The 20,133-nt window shown below is 51.2% G+C and overlaps 1 protein-coding gene across 3 annotated transcripts in view; it reads left to right on the top strand.

Moving 5' to 3' along the window:
* The first annotated feature begins 1,919 nt into the window (after positions 1 to 1,919).
* pcsk5b (proprotein convertase subtilisin/kexin type 5b) overlaps positions 1,920 to 20,133 on the top strand; it is a 28,137-nt gene continuing 9,923 nt past the window's right edge. For all 3 annotated transcript variants that reach the window (XM_083673579.1, XM_083673580.1, XM_083673578.1), the window contains exons 1-15: positions 1,920 to 2,446; positions 5,410 to 5,514; positions 8,524 to 8,667; positions 9,896 to 10,039; positions 10,178 to 10,254; positions 12,389 to 12,477; positions 12,653 to 12,825; positions 14,424 to 14,636; positions 15,746 to 15,846; positions 17,188 to 17,291; positions 18,022 to 18,139; positions 19,070 to 19,258; positions 19,379 to 19,515; positions 19,689 to 19,814; positions 19,981 to 20,083. In XM_083673579.1, coding sequence (XP_083529705.1) covers positions 2,261 to 2,446; positions 5,410 to 5,514; positions 8,524 to 8,667; positions 9,896 to 10,039; positions 10,178 to 10,254; positions 12,389 to 12,477; positions 12,653 to 12,825; positions 14,424 to 14,636; positions 15,746 to 15,846; positions 17,188 to 17,291; positions 18,022 to 18,139; positions 19,070 to 19,258; positions 19,379 to 19,515; positions 19,689 to 19,814; positions 19,981 to 20,083 — 2,009 coding nt within the window. In that variant the 5' untranslated portion in view covers positions 1,920 to 2,260. The remainder of the gene's footprint in view (positions 2,447 to 5,409; positions 5,515 to 8,523; positions 8,668 to 9,895; positions 10,040 to 10,177; positions 10,255 to 12,388; positions 12,478 to 12,652; positions 12,826 to 14,423; positions 14,637 to 15,745; positions 15,847 to 17,187; positions 17,292 to 18,021; positions 18,140 to 19,069; positions 19,259 to 19,378; positions 19,516 to 19,688; positions 19,815 to 19,980; positions 20,084 to 20,133) is intronic.

Here is a 20,133-nt window from a genome sequence, read left to right as displayed (position 1 = left end):
GCAGCCCTACTATAAATCTATCTTCTGTTGATTATTTAACAGTTAATTATAATTATTAAGTCATCAACCCACTGCTCTGCACATCTGACATTATTGCTGCTACATACATGGCACTGTATTACTATTGTTATTACTACAGTCATTACTGCTGCTACTGACACTGTATTACTATTGTTATTACTACAGTCATTACTGCTGCTACTTACACTACACCCTTATGCACTACTACTGTCACTGTTTTATTATTACTAGATTATATTGTATTGTTGATTTGTTGATTGTTGTTGACTGTTGTTCGAGGAGCAATATCCCAAAACATTTCCCAATGTCAATTACGGCTGTATGCGATGTACGTGACGAATAAAATAAGATTACATTACATTAGATTTGATTTGATCATACGCCATGAAGCAGGACGGGCGGATATGACGCGCCTCACGCCCGCTGGACGCTGGTGAAACATGTTGTTTCTCCGAGGCAGCAGCAGGAATGTACGCAGGAATGCCTGAGGGTTTGTTGTCCCTTGTGACGACTCTCAGACGGTCCTCGACAAAGACGTTTTGTGGGTTGACTGAGTTCACGGCCGGGTGGGGGGGCTTGTCACGCGGGATCTGGCCCCCCAGCGGTGAGGCCCGGGCCGTGAATGGGGGGCTCGGTCGCTCGTGAGCTGGGTCGTTGATTTCTCTCTCAAATCATCGCCTGTTTTTCCTCCTTTTCAGTGCTTTAAATGACAAGCCCGTGAAAGGCAGCGGTCACGGGGGGGTTTGGGTCCCTTTCATCTGGTTCTGGAGGACCGTGAGATATCCTTGTCCCCCGCTTGTTGTTAGATTTGACAGCGGGCTCCATTCACCGAGAAATTGGCCGCAATTAGAGCAATTATGCTGATTCCCCCTGGTGTTGGAGGTGGAACAGCTCAGCTGTCCCTGGTGCTGCTGGGTTACTCCGGGCAACTGCAACCAAAACAAAAACCTATCAATCAGTAAATAAAGTTGAATAAAGCCAACAAAAAAATAACGCCAACTTCCATAATGCTGTAGTTTAGCCTGCCGGCGTGACGCTGAACGGAATGTGAGCTGCGTAATGTGTTTTATTGTGACGAGAGAGACGTAACAAGGCCATCAGCCTAGCCATGTATCCTAGGCCCTGCATCCTAGCCCTGTATCCTAGGCCATCAGCCTAGCCCTGTATCCTAGGCCATCAGCCTAGCCATGTATCCTAACCCTATATCATCCCCTGTATCCTTGCCCTGTATCCTAGACCCTGTATGCTAGGCCATCAGCCTAGCCCTGTATCCTCGGTCCTGTATCTAGGTCTAGGCCATCAGAACGAGGAGGCTCATCATGAAGTGTAGCAGACCGTCACCAGAGATTGTCCTAACCCTGGGACAGAGCAGAGCAGATCAGTCTTCTGGAGGTCTGGCTGTGATTGTCGGGTCATCTATAGTATCCTAAAAGCGGTTGTTTGTGTCATTATGTGACATTTTTCTGTGTTATAATCACAACTCTGTTAAATAACATCCGATATCAGTTGTGTCTCAGAGTGTCTGTCCTTCATACTGGCTTTAAAAGAATATATCTTATTTCCTTTAGTTTGATATGATATAATTCTCAGAGAGAGAGAGAGAGAGAGAGAGAGAGAGAGAGAGAGAGAGAGAGAGAGAGAGAGAGAGAGAGAGAGAGAGAGAGTGTGTGTGTGTGTGTGTGTGTGTGTGTGTGTGTGTGTGAGTGAGAGAGAGATGGAGAGAGAGAGAGAGATAGAGATAGAGAGAGGGAGAGCTGTATAATCCAACAAGTGTGCCTCTAAGACCCAGCGGATCTGCGGCAGCCCCCGCGGGTGAGTCGTTCTACTCTCCGGAGTGTCGCTGATGATTTGGGGGGGAGGCGCTGTGGCCATTTCACCACTTTAAAGACAGAGAGAGAACCAACATCCGAGTTCTGGAGAAAATACATTAACCCAGAGCTCCGTACACACACACTACCCCCCTCCGCCGCGAACAACCACGACCGCAAACTTCGAACTCTCCATGCGGAGGAGAACACACACCGAGCGGGACCGATTAACGGGCTTGTGAGGCATTTTTTCGGATTCCGTTTTTTTTTTTCTTGTTTCTTTTCTTCCGTTTCTTTGCGTGTATGTGTGGAGGCTGGTCGAACCGCTCTATGAGAATCCTGCTGCTTTGCTCTGCGGCTGACGAGAAGTTTGGTTGTTTGCCTAGTCGGAGGAGGGAGACGCGGGAGGGTCGCAGAAAAAGTGGGGAAAGATGGTTTGTGACGGGGGTCTGAGGAGAGGGAGAGGGCTGGTGTGTGTGTTGGCGCTCTGGCTGGGCTTGACGTCTCTCCCGTGCAAAGCTCGGATTTACACGAACCACTGGGCTGTTCGGATAAGCGGCGGACCAGACAACGCCGACCGGATAGCGGACAAATACGGATACAGGAACATGGGACAGGTAGGTTTTTAGCGGTTCCTTTCAAAGTTCTCTTAGATGATTTGTTTCCGGGATGGTTTTCAAATGAGAGAAAATACAATTTGGGAATGCAATGTTTTTTTTTCGTTTTTTTTTCTTATTGTGAATAACTTTTATTTCGATAAAGGCCTTTTGGGAATAGCCGAGTGGCTTTTACGTTGTCAGTCCGACTGAAGTTCAAACGTCAAGGTTAGTCACCCCAGGGCCAGCCCGACGCGTTGCCAACTCCACCCCAAATAATGTGCCTTGAACCCGGGGTAGCCTCTCTGGCATGTATGGTAGCGGCCCCATCCTGGGAGTCATGGGACATACAGAGAATGGACAGAACAAAGAGAGAGAGAGAGCAGTGATTACCGGCCGACTGACGGGACAACAGGTGCCCCCCTCCCTCCCTCTCTTCCTGCAGACCAGGCCAGTTTGCAGGGTCTGTTGTGTACAGACAGTAGCGATATCGACCGGTCCATTAGCGTGTAAATACGACCTGAACGGCTGCACGGTCGAACAAGACCCCAGTATTCCAAAGGCACTTAAACCAGCTGGTCTGGAAGATTAACTTTATAATCAAATAATCTTTTAATAACCTTATGATATTACAAGCTAATTGAGGACCAGTGTGCCAGAGCAGGCTTACAGAGGGCCGGGTTGTGTTGGTGTCGTGGTCAGATCGCGTAGTAAGTATTGGTGTCATCATAACAATAATGTTGTTGAGAGTATTCAATTCTTTCTGCCATATCTGCTGTGGTGTTGATGTCATAACTGAGGGACGAAGCCTCCCTTCTCCCCTCGATAACTCCCGCCAGGAGACACGGAACAAACTCATAGTTAGTTATGGCGCTACGATAAATTCTCTCAATAAATGTCTGTGAGGGTCTATCGATCTCACTCTCTCTCTCTCTCTCTCTCTCTGTGTCTCTCCCTCTCTCTCTCTCTCTCCCTCTCCCTCTCCTCTTTCTCTGGTTGAGGAGACTTGTTGCTCGGTCTTCGGAGGCCCATACAAGTTCAGAGAGGCCTATACGTGGTTGCTTAGCGACACGTGCATTCTAAGCAGGTGGTCTATATGGAGGAATGATGTCACGACCACAAAAAAAAACTGTTTAAAACCAGGTCTGCGGTTGTGTAGATCAGCCTGAGCACAGACCTGATGGCTGGTTGTCTACATGTCTGTCTGTCAGTCTGTCGTCTCCTACATGGAATAAGAGGATACATTCTGACAGTGGTCGATGGTGTTGCCTAGTGAACAGCAATTGACCCCCCCCACCTCACAACAAACACACACACTATTCCCTTTCCTTAACCCCCCTCCTTTACAGGAACTAGAGTGTACCCCCCCCCAGGAATGTCCGTGGGTATAGCGCGCGCGCCCCCCCCCCCCCCCCCCCCCAACCAACCACCTAATTTCCATGTCAATGTAAAGTGTTGGACTTTGACACCTCATCGCCGGGCCGTTCCTTCACTTCCTGCTGGGGTCGGCCCTGAAAGAGGCTCCCAGGGGCCACGCTGCTCTGACCTCTGACCCCCAGCCACGCCTCCTGTGACCTCACACACAGGCTGAGGCACGGCCACCACCACTCAGAAACACACACACACACACACAGCCTATACACGCAGACTACATGGAAGCAGTATAGTATGGGTTCTGGTAAATATGATTCACATGGTAAACATCTCGCTTGCATATAAACACTTCAGTTCTGTGTGCTTTATGAGATCAAGGTGTTTTGGTCGTTGTCCAAACTCTGATTTGTGATTTCCATGATCACTCCATGACATGACATCATGATATCGTTCATTCAGGACAAGAATTGAATCTGCTTTTAATAAAAAAATTAATAGTGATGCTGAGAAAGACAGGATGGTGCTGGTTAGAAATGGAGGAGAGACTGACCGAGGGAAAGCAGAGGGAAGGATCAAAGTGGCAAGGAGAGAAAGAGGGGGTGGGTAGAGGGAGAGAAAGACAGAGAGAGACAGTGTAATTGAGTTGACAGGGATGGAAGGATGGGAACGTACCATGATAACCCCACACACATGGAGAGGAAGTAGGGAGAGAGGATGGATGGATAGATGAAAAGAGCTGGCACAGAGTGAGAGGGAGGGAGGGAGGGAGGGAGCACATCTATCGGGCATTCTGGATGAAACCAATCTAATCCTTTTACCCATGGAGCCCCTAGCCACCACACACTGAGCCCCCATCCCAGCCACAGAGCCCCCAGCCCCCAGCCAGCTATCCCCAGCACCAGCCCTGCCTGCCTGCCTGTCTGTCTGTGCTTGTCTTTCTGTCTGTCTGTCTGTCTGTCTGTGTGCTGAAAGGTGATCTGGCCCCTCCACTTCTCTGGTTCAATAAGAGGAACACTCCACCCCAGGCGGCCATGACAGTCTGATAATCTGCTGCTTTATTGGCTTCATGAATTATTCACATTAATCACCCATCTCCTCCTCCCCCTCTTCCTCTCTTCTTCCTCCTCTTCCTCCTACCCTCCTCCTCCCCCTCCTACCCTCCTCCTCCCCTCCCCCTCCTTCTCCTCCTCCTCTCCTTCCTGTCTCTGTTATGGAGGCATTTACACATTCTGCCCTGGAGCACCCCTGGTTTTCCTCTTGTTGTTGGTTCGCCCACGTCCCCCTGGTTCAGAACCTCTGTTCTGTGGGCCCCTGGTTCAGGACCTCTTATGTGTCTGTGGGTCCGTGGGTCCCTGGTTCAGAACCTCTGTTCTGTGGACCCCCTGGTTCAGAACCTCAGTTCTGGAGGAGGGTGGTCTAGAGAAGTGGACCGCACCATAGTTCAACTTTTATGTTTGACTTCAACTTCGGTTCCTTTAACTGAACTACATACAGTGTATTATCTACCTATTACCTCAACTCTCCTGGGATTGTGTTAGTGTGTGTGTGTTAGAATATGTGTGTGTCTTTGCTGTAGAGTCCTAACGGCTAACATCCTGTCCCCTCCCCAGATCGGGGACCTGAAGGACAACTATCACTTCTTCCACAGCCGGACCATCAAGCGCTCCACCCTGTCCAGCCACGGTCGTCACAACTTCATCTCCATGGAGCCCAAGGTAAGCCAATCCGATGGCGGCGCTGGACCGTGTCATCAACACCCACCTACATTATTGATGAGCCACAGGACACCACCGCCCGTCTCACTCTGATGATGCGTACGGCCCGGGGCAGTGGGCCGGGACAGCGCTACAGCTCAGAACACAACTTAGATGTGTGTGTGTGTGTGTTGCAGGGGGGGTGGTGGGGTGTGTGTGCAGGGGGGGTGGAGGGGTGTGTGTGGTGGGGTGGGTAGGTGGGGATGGAGGGGTGTGTGTGCGTGGGGGGGGGCAGGTGTGGGGGGGTGGAGGGGTGTGTGTGGGGGGGGCATGGGGGGTGGAGGTGTGTGTGTGGGTGTGTGTGTGTGGGGGGGGGGTGGAGGGGTGTGGGGGTGTGTGTGTGTGTGTCGGGGGGGGGGGGGGTGGAGGGGTGTGTGGGGGGGGGGCAGGGGTGTGTGAAGCTGGCTGTGAAGCTGAGTGGTTGTGGAGCGAGGGGGGGGGAGATCCTCTGTGGCTCAGTTGGTAGAGCATGGCGCTAACAACACTAAGGTTGTGGGTTTGATTCCTGCTGGGACCATATATACTGAAACATGTATGCACTCACTACAATGTAAGTCTCTTTAGGTAAAAGCGTCAGTTAAATGACAGATTATTCTGTTTTATTCACCCTTCAGTCCCTCCTCTCACCTCCACTGTTTGAAGGTCAGTGTCCTGCTGGCCTGCCTCCTTTCCTTTCCTTTCCTTTCCTTTCCTTTCCTTCCTTGCGGTTTTATTTTCTCCATTTTGTAAAAACACTCATCAGTGTGAGTGTGTGAGTCAGACGGGTGTAGCGGGCACACTGTGTGTGTGTGTGTGCGCGTGTGTGTGTGTGTACTGATAAGCGCTTTATGGCGTGTTGCCCTGCTGCCTCTCCTTTAGGTCAAAGGTTGCTGTGTCTTGCTGGTTCAGGGAAATACATGCACAAGGTCGTCGCTATGACAACAGGGTGTGTGACCTCACCCTGAGCTGCTTTTAGAACCTCTAGAACCCAGGGTTGCTTTTAGAACCTCTAGAACCCAGGGCTACTTTTAGAACCCAGGGCTGCTTCTACAACCTCTAGAACCCAGGGCTGACACTAGAGAGGGAAGGAGATGAGAGAGGAGAGGATGAAAAAGGAGAGGAGAGGAGAGGAGAGGAGAGGAGAGGAGAGGAGAGGAGAGGGGAGGGGAGGGGAGGGGAGGGGAGAGGATGTGAGGTCCTGGGTCTCTGGGACCGCTGGTCAGCATCAAAGACCACGTCTGGCTTTGCATAAACACACACACACACACAAACAATACACACAATCCTGATGACTCTGTGGTTATGAGTGTAATGATGTGTGTAAACGGTTGCTTTGAAACTGATAATGACAGGGTTGGAGTGAAATGAGCGGGAACTTAATCGAGGTCTCTGCCAGCACGCACGCACGCGCACGCACACACACACACACACACACACACACACTGCTCACTGTTAGAATGTGTTCTCTTTTTTTAAACAACTTCAGAGGAGACATGAAGTAAACCCTCTCTCTCTCTATCTTTCTCCCTCCCTCCTCCTGCTGCCTGTGTTTTCTCCCCTCTCATTCTATTTCCCTCTTTCCTTCTGTTCCCCGCCCTCTCTTTCCCCCTCTCTCTTCCTGTGGTTATTTCTCTCGCCCTGCCTCTTATCTCTCCTCCCCTCTCCCCTCCCCGCCATGCCTCTCCTCTCCTTCTCCCTCCACGCCTCTCCTCTTCTTCTCCCCTCCCCTCCCCTCCTCTCCCCTCTCCTCTCCCCTCCCCTCCCCTCCCCTCCTCTCGCCTTCCTACTTCTCTCCTCTCTTCTCTTCTCTTCTCCCCAGAGCTGCCAGATTGTTTTAGTAGATCATACTCCACTTGTCTGAGAGTCTTATCTCTCTGTCTGTCTCTCTCTGTCTCTCTCTGTCTCTCTCTGTCTTTCTGTCTTTCTGTCTCTCTGACTCTCTGTCTCTCCGTCTCGTTGTATTTGATACCATTCCTCATTCTGTTCCACGCATTACAATGCACCTGCCCTCCAATGTCTACCTTCGCTGGCCTCCCTATATGGATGTGGTGTTTGTGTGTCCAGACCCAGACTAAACACCGGGCCTCAGCAGGCCGCAGGGCCGTCTCGCCAGGTTAAATAATTCTGTCCAACGTCTCGATTTCCAAATCTGGAAAAAAAAATCCTCCATAACACTTTCTTCAGACGGGCCGGCCAAGGAATTCCGTGACTTGAAATGAATCCATTACTTTTGATAGATTGATGACCTAGGAGGTTTATGTCCTGTCTCTCTCTTTTTCTCTGTGTTTGTGTGTGTGTCAGTCCTGAACAAACCCTCTCACTCACTCACTGTCCAATCCAGACATGCTTCACCGCCAATGTATGTTACATTTACATTTTAGACATTTAGCAGACACCTTTATCCAAAGCGACTTACAACAAGTCCATTTGTCTAAGTAAGTGAATCATCTATACATCAGTCATCATAAGAAAAACAAATCTATAGTAGGACCAGGGGCCATTGGCAGTCACAAAGCTAGAAGAAGAATAATACAAATTTTTTAGATTAACTGTACAGGGGGGTAGTGGGGATGAGTCTTTAGGAGGGACAGTTAAGATATAGCCTGAAGAGATGGGTCTTCAATCTACAGCGTAATATTGGTAGTGACTCTGCAGTCATGACAGCAGTGGGAAACTCGTTCCACCAGCGGGGCGCCAGGACAGCGAAAAGCTGTGACCGAGTAGTGCGGCTGCTGCATCTACGTAGTGGCAGCGGTGCCAGGCGGCCAGCCGAGGTGGAAGAGCGGGGTGATTGGGCAGGGGTTTGGGGGCTAACCATTGCTTGCAAGTAGGGAGGGGCTGTTCCCTTTGCTGCCCGGTAGGCGAGTACCAGGATCTTGAATCTGATGCGAGCTGCTACCGGGAGTCAGTGAAGGGTGCGAAATGTTCCTGTATGCTGATTGGATGATCGGACAGTACATTCCATTAACTGTCCAATGGGGTGCTCTGTAGGTGGAGTGGATTCAGCAGCAGGTGGTGAAGAGGCGGATCAAGAGGGATTACAAGCTGGCCCCGCCCCTCTCCAGCCCCGCCCAGACTAGCCCCGCCCAGTCCATCTTCTTCAACGATGCCAAATGGAACAGTATGTGGTACATCGTGAGTATGACATCACCAAGGTCAAATGTCAAAGGATGTCCCCCCCCCCCCCCCCAAATCTACTTATTGGAACGTGTGTGTGTGTGTGTGTGTGTGTGTGTGTGTGTGTGTGTGTGTGTGTGTGTGTGTGTGTGTGTGTGTGTGTGTGTGTGTGTGTGTGTGTGTGTGTGTGTGTGTGTGTGTGTGTGTGTGTGTGTGTGTGTGTGTGTGTGTGTGTGTGTGTGTGTGTGTGTGTGTGTGTGTGTGTGAGATGTCTACACGACCTCTGGCCCATTTGTGTGAGATTACTGACAGAGAGAATTCAGGTGGGTTCAGGAGAGCCAGACCTGTGTGTGTGAGAAACTATACCCACTTAGTGTAGTCGTCAGTGTTATCACAATTTAAACAGTTTATGCTTTTACTTAAATCATAAACTGTGTGTGTGTTCTCTCCTCAGCTGGCTTAATGGTTAACTGCAGAGATAAGGCTTTAATACTTTGACCTGAGGTCCTAAACCTATTTTTCTCTGTTTCGGGACAGAACCTGTGAGTCAATATCATGGTGCTATCAGAGCTCTGTTAGGTGTGTGTGTGTGTGTGTGTGTGTGTGTGTGTGTGTGTGTGTGTGTGTGTGTGTGTGTGTGTGTGTGTGTGTGTGTGTGTGTGTGTGTGTGTGTGTGTGTGTGTGTGTGTGTGTGTGTGTGTGTGTGTGTGTGTGTGTGTGTGTGTGTGTGTGTGTGTGTGTGTGTGTGTGTGTGTGTGTGTGTGTGTGTGTTAGAGAGACAGAAGGACTTTCTTCATCCTAGTCCGTTTACGTGTGTTTCCATGGCTTGATGACACAGGAGTTAATAGAAAGTTCTAGGAGGCTTGGGGTGCGTCCCAATCATTTCTCCTTTATTCCTTGTGGCCTCCCTCCCTCGCTTCTTTATCAGAAACACACAGATAGTCTCCTCCAATGCTCTTTGAGAAGGAAGCGTGGAGAGACAATTGGGATGCACCCCCTAGCCTCTACAAGCCCACCTGCCATCAAACAAGGCCTCGACCAATCAGAAAGTCTGTATCTGTGTGAAGACAGACTCAACCTCTTACCCCCCCTTCCCTTCCTTTACCTCTTACCCCCCCTCTCTCTTTCTCTCTCTCTCTCATGATCTCACTGCTCACATAAGTGTCTCTAGCAGTAAGTCTCTCTCTGTAATTGTACTTTTACAATAACATAACTGTGTGTGTGTGTGTGTGTGTGGGTGTGGCAGCACTGTAATGAGGACATCCATAACTGCCAGTCGGACATGAACATCGTGGGGGCATGGAAGAGGGGCTACACGGGGAAGGACGTGGTGGTCACAATCCTGGACGACGGCATCGAGAGGAACCACCCTGATCTCATCCAGAACTATGTGAGTGTGTGTGTGTGTCAGTGGGTTTCTCAAGTGGAGTGTATATTTGTATACACAAATAGTAATGTTTGCCTGGTTTTGACCATAACCTGACCGTGTTCATCTCTCTGACCATGCTGGTGATGGTCGTGTTTCCAGGACAACCAGGCCAGCTTTGATGTCAACGGCAACGACATGGACCCCATGCCCCGCTACGACGCCAGCAACGAGAACAAGTAAGATCCTATGTGTGTGGTGTGTGTGTGTGGTAGGACACACCTCTACCCTGCCTAGGAGCCCCATGTCCTGCGCCAGTTTGGCTGTCAGAGTATTTTTGGCCGCTTTACCCAGAATGCCTTGGCATCGGCCGCCCTGCTCTGTGGTGGTTTGTTTGCTTAAAGAGACAGGAGAAGGCTAGAGCCTCATATCCCATTCTGCTCTCCCTCACTCTCTCTCTGGAGGGGGCTCCCTCTCTCCCTCACTCTCTCTCTGGAGGGGGCTCCCTCTCTCCCTCACTCTCTCTCTGGAGGGGGCTCCCTCTCTCCCTCACTCTCTCTCTGGAGGGGTCTCCCACCGTTAGCCTCTCCTCACTAAAGCTCACACACACACACACACACACACACACACACACACACACACACACACCACCGTCATCACAGGCTGACACCAGAAAGCCCACCACCACCTCCACCAGAGAGCCTACCGTTGTCTGGAGAGAGTACGATGGAGTCATCTGATTGGCTTGTCCTGTCTGCGGACTAGGATGATGTCACCAGCTATTCTCATTGGACGTCATGACCCGACATTTGCTTGTCCTGTGATTGGACCTTTAGGCGCGTGTACTCTGGCCCCTGATTGGCCAGTGAGTCTGGTCGTGTGTGTTGTGTCGTTTGGTTCACGCCATCTCTCTCTCTCTCTCTCCAGAAACGCTGCTTTCACAGAGGTTTGAATTGAACGTAAACAGATACTAACCTAGCATCTGCTGTCCTGCGTGTGTGTGTGTGTGTGTGTGTGTGTGTGTGTGTTAGCATGTGTATCTTTCTAAATGTGTGTGAGTGTGAGAGAGAACAAGCTGTTCTTTCCGTTCCAGGTCTGTCCTGTATGAAGACTATAGCTGCTGCTCGCCCCTGCATGGCCATGTGGTGGATCATGCTAAAGTCCACTTCTGTTGAATCAAATAACAGCTCTGTCTACCTGGCTGTCTGTTTGTGTCTGTCATTTTCCAGATGTGTGTGTGTTATTCCCATTGACCTTTATCCATCCCACAGATGGTGTGGTTCAGAGAGACTAGAGCTGCCATGACACAGAGATGGTCTGACAGAGGAGACACACACACACACACACACACACACACAGATGGTCTGAGCGGAGAACACAGAGAGGAGAAGGTAGAACGTGGAGACAGACAGCAGAGCCAGATGAGACAACTGGAGACAGACAGCAGAGCTAGATGAGACAACTGGAGACAGACAGCAGAGCTAGATGAGACAACTGGAGACAGACAGCAGAGCTAGATGAGACAACTGGAGACAGACAGCAGAGCTAGATGAGACAACTGGAGACAGACAGCAGAGCCAGATGAGACAACTGGAGACAGACAGCAGAGCTAGATGAGACAACTGGAGACAGACAGCAGAGCTAGATGAGACAACTGGAGACAGACAGCAGAGCCAGATGAGACAACTGGAGACAGGCCTAGTGACTCCCTCTGTCTGGGCCTTTGTTACCATGGTGATGTAGAGAGGAGTTAGTCCATCTGACTTCCCGTTCGGTATGGTTCTAGATTCAGATTGTTGGGTAGAGTTCTAGATTCAGATCGTTGGGTAGGGTTCGAGATCTCAGTCTCTACATTGTTTAGTGTGTCTGCCCGGGGAAGATGGTGCGTTGCCATAACAGCGGCAGATTCCGGGGACCGGGGTGTTGAGTGCAGATGTTGAGAGAGAGAGAGAGAGAAAGAGAGAGACTTCCGCCTCCTCTGATGAACTGTTTGTTTGCGCTGGTCACTGACCCCAGCTGATTGTCGCCGCTGCAGTTAGTGGCAGAATGTTACCCGAGAGAGAGAGAGAGAGGGGGGGGGGGGGTGGGTTCTATTGGGAGTGCAGCTGGTGAGTCTCAGACAACCAGCCCCTGCGATTGGCCCTGTGTAACCCTGTTTCTCCAGGTCAGCGTAAACCTTCCCTAACTACGGCTGTTCTAAACTGTTCTCTCTGTCATCAACGAAATCTTCACACACACACACCTTCACCCATGCCATAGGAGCTTAAACAAGCGGTGCCTGTTTATGAATCCCTTTATGTGTTTGCATACTTCTGTGTTTATAGTATGTGTGTGTAATATGTTTACGTGTGTGTGTGTGTCCTCTCTCCTCAGACATGGGACACGCTGTGCTGGTGAAGTCGCTGCGTCCGCTAACAACTCCCACTGCACTGTGGGAATCGCCTACAATGCCAGGATAGGAGGTGTGTGTGTGCGCTTAAGTATGATGTATATCATCTATTCATCTATGTAAACTGTGTGTGTGTGTGTGGGGGGGGGGGGGGGGTTGTAAGTGAGAGTGTGATGTAAATGGTATACTTGCTCTGTGTGTCATGTATAATGTGTGTGTGTGTGTGTGTGTGTGTGTGTGTGTGTCAGGGGTGCGTATGCTGGATGGGGACGTGACAGACATGGTGGAAGCCAAGTCCCTCAGCCTGCAGCCACAGCACATTGACATCTACAGCGCCAGCTGGGGTCCAGACGACGACGGAAAGACCGTGGATGGACCCGCCTCCCTGGCCCGGCAGGCCTTCGAGAACGGCATCCGCATGGTGAGACACACACACACACACACAGGCACACAGGCACGAATGAACAAACACACACACAGGAATACAGGCACAGGCGTGCACACAGGCACACAACCCATCATCAAACACTCACCTCCGTTTTGCCTTCTCTCCTACCACACTCACTCACTCACTCACTCACACTCACGCACTCGCACACACACTCCTACAGGCATGAACACACACACACTCACATTGTATGTATATATATATTATATACTGTGTGTTATATATATGTTATATACTGCACATATGCACTCACAAAAGTAGAATTGGATCAAACACAAAAAAAGTGGTGTGTGTGTGTGTGGTTGCCTGTTATCAGAGCCTCAGGGCTCCTCCAGACATGAGGATTAGAGCGCAGCGCGGGCCCTCATTAGCATATTCATGAGCAGCGGTATGCATATTCATGAGTGTGTGTTGTCGGGAGGCTGAAAGGAAGCAGAGGTTAAGTGGAGGGGATGGAGACCGGACCGCCCACTCTGTTCAGCTGAGGCTGGCAAAAAAGGGTGTGTGTGGGGATATGGCAGGGCAGTGAAAGGAGAGACAGTGTGACAGATTGGACAGTGGAGAAATGTATTAGAGAACGTAGGTGTGTGAGATATCACTGACAGGGGTGTGTGTGTGTGTTGTGCAGGTTTCCCTGGTAATGTGTGTGTGTGTGTGTGGGATTCCTGTATTTTCCTCTCCACATTCCATGGTTCAGATCCTCTCTCCCTCAGGTAAACGTTTGGATGACTGGGCTCTTTTTTGTGTGTTTTATGTCTCTCTCTCTCTCTCTCTCTCTCTCTCTCTCACAGACACAAACTTTCTCTCTTTCACACACACAGGGATAAAAGGTGGAGGGGACTCTGTCAGCAGAGAGAGAGAGAGAGAGATGGATCTGTCTGACCACTGAACTCTAGTTCTTCGACTTTGTCAACAACCTCTGATCCACTAGATTGCACTGACTTACCCCACTGTCTCAGCCAACCACAGGCCCTGCTCTAGCCAATCGACCTATCGGGAGCCTGTTTACTACATACTACGCTACAGCCAGGAAGTTAATCAATCACATTAATTTGTACAGCACTTTTTACAGTGCTTCACAACCTAAACAATAAATGCCATATATATATACAGTACCAGTCAAAAGTTTGGGGAAGAAAGGTGGTGTAAGTGACGTGGCATGGTTGTTGCTGCCAGACGGGCTGGTCTGAGTATTTCAGAAACTGCTGATCTACTGGGATTTTCACGCACAGCCATCTCTAGGGTCTACAGAGAATGGTCAGAAAAAGAGAAAATATCCAGTAAACGGCAGTTCTCTGGGCGAAAATGCCTTGTTGATGTCAGAGGAGAATGGCCAGACTGGTTCGAGATGATAGAAAGGCAACAGTAACTCAAATAACCACTCGTTACAACCAAGGTATGCAGAAGACCATCTCTGAACGCACAACACGTCAAACCTTGAAGCAGATGGGCTACAAAAGGGGGTCCAACCCAGTACTAGCAAGGTGTACCTAATAAAGTGGCCGGTGAGTGTATATATACCAATGTCCCTCTGACCTCATTCTCTCCCTCTGTGTGTTATTTCCTGCCAGGGGAGGAAGGGGCGTGGCTCCATCTTTGTGTGGGCGTCGGGGAATGGGGGCCGCAGCCGGGACCACTGCTCCTGCGACGGATACACCAACAGCATCTTCACCATCTCCATCAGCAGCACGGCGGAGAGCGGCCGCAAGCCCTGGTACCTAGAGGAGTGTTCCTCCACCCTCACCACCACCTACAGCAGTGGAGAGAACTACGACCGCAAGATAGTAAGACCCTAGGGGGGTGTGTGTGTGTGTGTGTGTGTGTGTGTGAGAGAGACAGAGAGAAAGAGCAGAGTAGACTCTGAAGTCCTCGTCCCTGCAGGCAGTGACCCAGCTCACCAGTCTCAGTGCTGTTCCGTCACATCCACCTCCAAGGCCCATGACCTTTAACCTTTGTCCCCTAGTCTCAGGGTGTCGGGGTCAAGCAGAGCGTCCTGGTCTGACCCCCTGCATCCCAGGGTGCAGTGGGGCAGGCGGAGGAGTGACAGTCCGCCTCTCTGTCTCAGCTTGTCTGGCAGCGTCTCGCTACATTCCCCATGTAGGGGCTGGACACACACACACACACACACACACACACACACACACACTAGACCAGACCAGACCAGACCAGACGCCACACACACACACCACTAGACCAGAGCCCATTCACACATACACACGGACACACATACACCACTAGACCAGAGCCCATTCTCTCACACACACACACACACACACCACTAGACCATTCACACACACACACACACACACACACACACACACACACACACACACACACACACACACACACACACACACTATTGGGATAAAGAGACAAGCGTAGCTTGGTGAGATCATGTGCCATCTCGGTCAAAGTGAAAAATGGACCCTGAACATGCCTCCAGGTGTGACTGAGTTAGTGTGAATGGGCTCTGGTCTAGGTGTGTGTGGGTGAGAGAGAGAGAGAGAGAGCATGTCTCAGATTGTTCCTCAGAGAGGCTGAGAGGGTCCAGTACTCGGCTGTTCCTCTGGCCATGCGATCAGAACAGATGGTTCTGCTGTTCCCTCTGGTCTCCTCTCTCCTCGGCTGGGAGAGGATTTCCTGAGTTCTGAGGGAACGGCAGGTCCTTACCTGTGTGTGTGTGTGTGTGTGTGTGTGTGTGTGTGAGACTGTGAGAGACTGTGACTGTCCGTCCCTACTGAGAGCAGTGTGTGTTATCTCTAGCAAGGCAGCATATCAAAGCTGGAATGTGCAGTCTCAGGTGTGCCTCAATCTCCCCTGATCCTCAGGACTTAACCCCCCCCCTCTCTCCTCCTGTGTACTCCCCTCCCCCTCCCCCTCCCCTCCTCTCCAGATCACCACAGACCTGAGGCAGCGTTGTACAGACAGTCACACAGGGACGTCAGCCTCTGCTCCCATGGCGGCTGGGATCATTGCTCTGGCCCTGGAGGCAAAGTAAGCCTGTCTCTCTCTCCCTTCTCCTCTTTCTCTCTCTCTCTCCCTCTCTTCCCTCTCTCTGTCTTCCCTCTCTCTACTCTCCCCCCCTCTCCTCCCTTTGCTCAGGCACTCACACCTGTGGAGCACACTAGGCTTTCTGTAATCATCAAACCTCTCTCTCTCCTTCCTCTCCCACTCTCTCTCAAACACACACACACACACACACACACACACACACACACACGCTCTCTCTCTGCAGTGTTTGGTGAGAGTCTCAGAGCTGTAGATGGTATCAGTGGTTATCTGGTGAATGAAAGAGCTGGTTAAAGGAAGGTGTGTGTGTGTGGCTCACTTTGATAAACACATCAAAACGCTGCAGGATACGGGCGCGGGCTGGCCTTTCATTTCAGCTCACACACACACACACACACACACACACACACACACACACACACACACACGCTGAGTGAGTGCTTCCTCTCATGTCCTGACTGGTGTATAATTATGGATAAACACACGGGTGTAATCTAAGGCAGAGGGGGGAAGATAAGCTAAAATAGGGTGTGTGTGTGCGCGCGCGTGCGTGCGTGTGTGGGGCCTCGTGACCTAGTTAACGCTAGAAACAACATTAACGAACATCAAACATTCATGCCACATGAATTATGGACGCCGCTGTCGAGGGAACGATTAATATTGATCGATTTTTCATCGTCAATAAATCACGCTGGTCATGGATAGGCCCCCCCCCCCCGCCTGTTCCACCCAAACACACATCCTCAGATTCTCTCTCAAGTGTAAAAAATAAATAAATAAAAATTATGAATATTCTCTTTACGAAGATTCGGCCGTGCATACAACAGGAAACAGGAAGAGAGAATAGATGATTGACAGGTGACCATCTCAGGACGTTAAACCACTTTAGCGTAGTCTCCTGACCCGTAGAGAGAGATTGATGGGCGCTGTGAAGGAAAAGAAACCTGCCGCGGCGGAATGTTCTGGAATTCTGGGAGGACGAGGGAGGATGAGGGAGGGAAGCATAGCATCTGGTCGGCATATGGGGGGGTGGGAGAGGGGAGGAAGGGGGGATTCCCGGGAAGCTTGGTGACCCACTTCTTAATGTACCGGTTCTACATCAAAGGACACGTGGCTGCCATCTTGGAACGGTTCTCACGTGAGAGGAGGGAGGGAGGGAGAGAGGGAGGGAGGTGGAGGGGCATTTACTCTGTGCCACTCTCCTTCCTCTATTTTCTCTTTCTCACTCTTTCTTCATCAGTCTTTCTCTCTCTGTCTCTCTCTCACACACAAACACACAAATTGTGTGTGTATTTCTCATCTGTGTGTGTGTGTGTATGTGTGTAGTCCTGTGTTGACATGGAGGGATGTTCAGCACATCATCGTGAAGACGTCCCGTGCCGGTCACCTCAACGCCCCTGACTGGAAGACCAACGCTGCTGGATACAACGGTACACACACACACACACACACACACACACACACACCCCATACACACACACAGACAACATAAACTACTCCTCTAACTGCCAACAACCTGTCAGAGAGTCCATGCGGTGTACTTTGTTTCATAAGTGTGTGTGTGTGTGTGTGTGTGAGAGAGAGAGTGAGTGAGTGAACTGAGGGTCAGGCAGGCTGCAGTCCCAGTCTGTTTGGAGCATTTCCAAGCGGCTGTTTGAGGGAGGGAGAGAGGGGGAGGGGGAGAGAGAGGGCGGGAAAGAGAGAGGGCGGGAAAGAGGGGGAGTGGGAGAGAGAGGGGGGAGAGAGGGGGGGAGGGAGAGAGAGGGGGAGAGAGAGGGAGGGAGAGAGAGGGAGGGGGAGAGAGAGCGATAAAAAGAGGGAATAGGAAAAGCACATTTGATTGGCTGTGTGGATTGGATTTGATTGGCTGTGTGGATTGGGCTCTGATGTTTTTGATATTATGGATTATTCATAATAATAGGAAACTAGCAGATCTGAGGGGTTTCATGCTCCTGTTCTAAGTTCTAGGTTCTAGTTCATAGGTTCTAGACTCAACTTTTCCATACTCACCTCATCCTATGACATTTCTTGATGTGTTGTTTGATTGAATACCTTCATATGAATATGGACATGTTGATGACCCTCCTCCTATGTGATGATGTGATGTATGGTTGGCTGGCTGTGGGGTTTGACGCACGGGTGTGGGGGCATGTCCTACAGTGAGCCACCTGTATGGCTTCGGCCTGATGGACGCGGAGGCCATGGTGAAGGAAGCGGAGCGATGGAAGCAGGTCCCCGCCCAACACGTCTGTGTGGAGAGCGCTGACCGTCAGATCAGGTACGCACACACACTCTCACACACCCCTAACACACACACACAGAGTCACCTTTGTCCTAGTCTCCTCCCTGGCTGTACCTCATACCTCACTGACCCTGCGGCAGGCCCGGCCCCCTCTCTGGCTGCCCTGGGGGGTCTTATGTTGGGGTAAACATAGAAGAGTGGTGTGGTGATGTCATTGATTGATGATAACCAGTGTGTTTCTCTTACCGCCAGGCTGTAAGGGCTGGTTCATATGGTGCTTATGTAAGATGGGGGGGGGGGGGGGGGGGGTGTTTGGCACTGCTGTGTGTTTTTGACTGGAGCTGGCTGAAGTGAAGGTAACGTCACATCCAAGCCGTTCCCCGAGCTCAGAGGCCCTTGGCTGGCCTGACCGGGGGTCCGTCATGTCTACGCCTGCCTGGTCTCCTGGGGGGGTTCTGGGCCCCGGCCCTCCAGCCCCCCAGCCTCATTCCCATGAGCGGGGTTCTGATGTCTGTGTTGTGTTTAGGAGCCCACTAACGATGATGTCATCACTCCGTCCAACACACACACACATACACACACACACACACACACACACCACCAGCCCTGCTTGTCCAGCCTCTAATCTTCTACTGCAGTCTAGTGGCTGTTATTGAACGTCTCATGTGCTGGACTGGTTGGACTGGGAGGTCCGGCCCGGCCCGGCCCACTGCTGGTCTCTCTTCTCCAATCACACACACTGAATGAAAACCGGTGCTTTTCTTCAGAATAGTGTTGTTGAAAATGGTGTTGGCCGGAGCGATGGCGGTTTAACCCTCCAACTGACAGACTTCCGGAACTCTCACCACCTGGAGCGCCAAGTCCAGCCTTAACTATGGGGCTCTGCCGCCTCACACTGAACTGAAAATTCTACATTCTGATTGGTCGACGGCTGTGTGTCTGACCCCTGATTGGCTCCCTGTGTAGGACCATCCGCCCGGAGCATGTGGTCCGGTCGGTGTACAAGGCAACCGGCTGCATCGACAACTCCAACCACCATGTGATCTACCTGGAGCATGTGGTCGTACGCATCACCATCACACACCCCCGCCGTGGCGACCTGTCAATCAACCTCACGTCGCCCTCGGGAACCAAGTCCCAGCTCCTCGCTAACAGGTCAACTTACACCCTCTCTCCTGCCCTTCCCTCTTTCTCTCTCCCTCTCTCTCTCCCCCCCTCTCTCTCTGTGCTGGTTGTGTATATGGACCTGCAGTCTAACCGCCTGTCTGTCTCCAGGTTGTTTGATCACTCCATGGAGGGTTTTAAGAACTGGGAGTTCATGACCACCCACTGTTGGGGGGAGAAGGCTGCTGGGGACTGGGTCCTGGAGATCCACGACTCCCCCTCTCAGCTCCGCAGCCAGAAAGTACCAGGTAAGGTACCAAGTAGAGGACATTTCTTTCTTTCTTTCTTTCTTTCTTTCTTTCTTTCTCTCTTTCTTCCTTCCTTCCATCCTTCCTTCATTCCTTCACTCATTAACTCAATAAGCGTTCATTGGTTACGGTGTCTCTCTGATTGTCATGCCCCCCCCCCCCCCCCCCCCCAGGGAAGCTGAAGGAGTGGTCTCTGGTGCTTTATGGCACCTCCGTGCACCCGTACTCCTCCCTGCGCAGCGACAAGCCGCGCTCCGCCGAACCCCCCGCCGATGAAGACCTCACCGAGGAGTACAACGGTGAGTAGGACGAGGTCATGCTGAGGTCACGCTGAGGTCATCGTTGACCTGTGACCATAGAGAGCGAGTCAGAGGGTCAGTCAGTTAAGGTGTCTCCTCTCCTCCCTTGGTTCTCCCTCTCTCCTGCAGTGTTCTAACCAGGCTCCCTCCCTCCCTCCCTCCTCAGGCCCCTGTGATCTGGAGTGTAACGAGAATGGCTGTGAGGGTCCTGGTCCTCACCAGTGCAATAACTGCCTCCACTACTTCCTCAAGTTCAAGAACAACACCAGGTTAGCATGACACACACACACACACACTTTACCCTAGCCCTGTTAGCCTA

This window comes from Argentina silus (genome assembly GCF_951799395.1).
Source record: "Argentina silus genome assembly, chromosome: 7".
Classification (NCBI taxonomy): domain Eukaryota; kingdom Metazoa; phylum Chordata; class Actinopteri; order Argentiniformes; family Argentinidae; genus Argentina; species Argentina silus.
The sequence above is the reverse complement of the archived record's forward strand: the minus strand, read 5'-3'. Positions and strand labels throughout refer to the sequence as shown.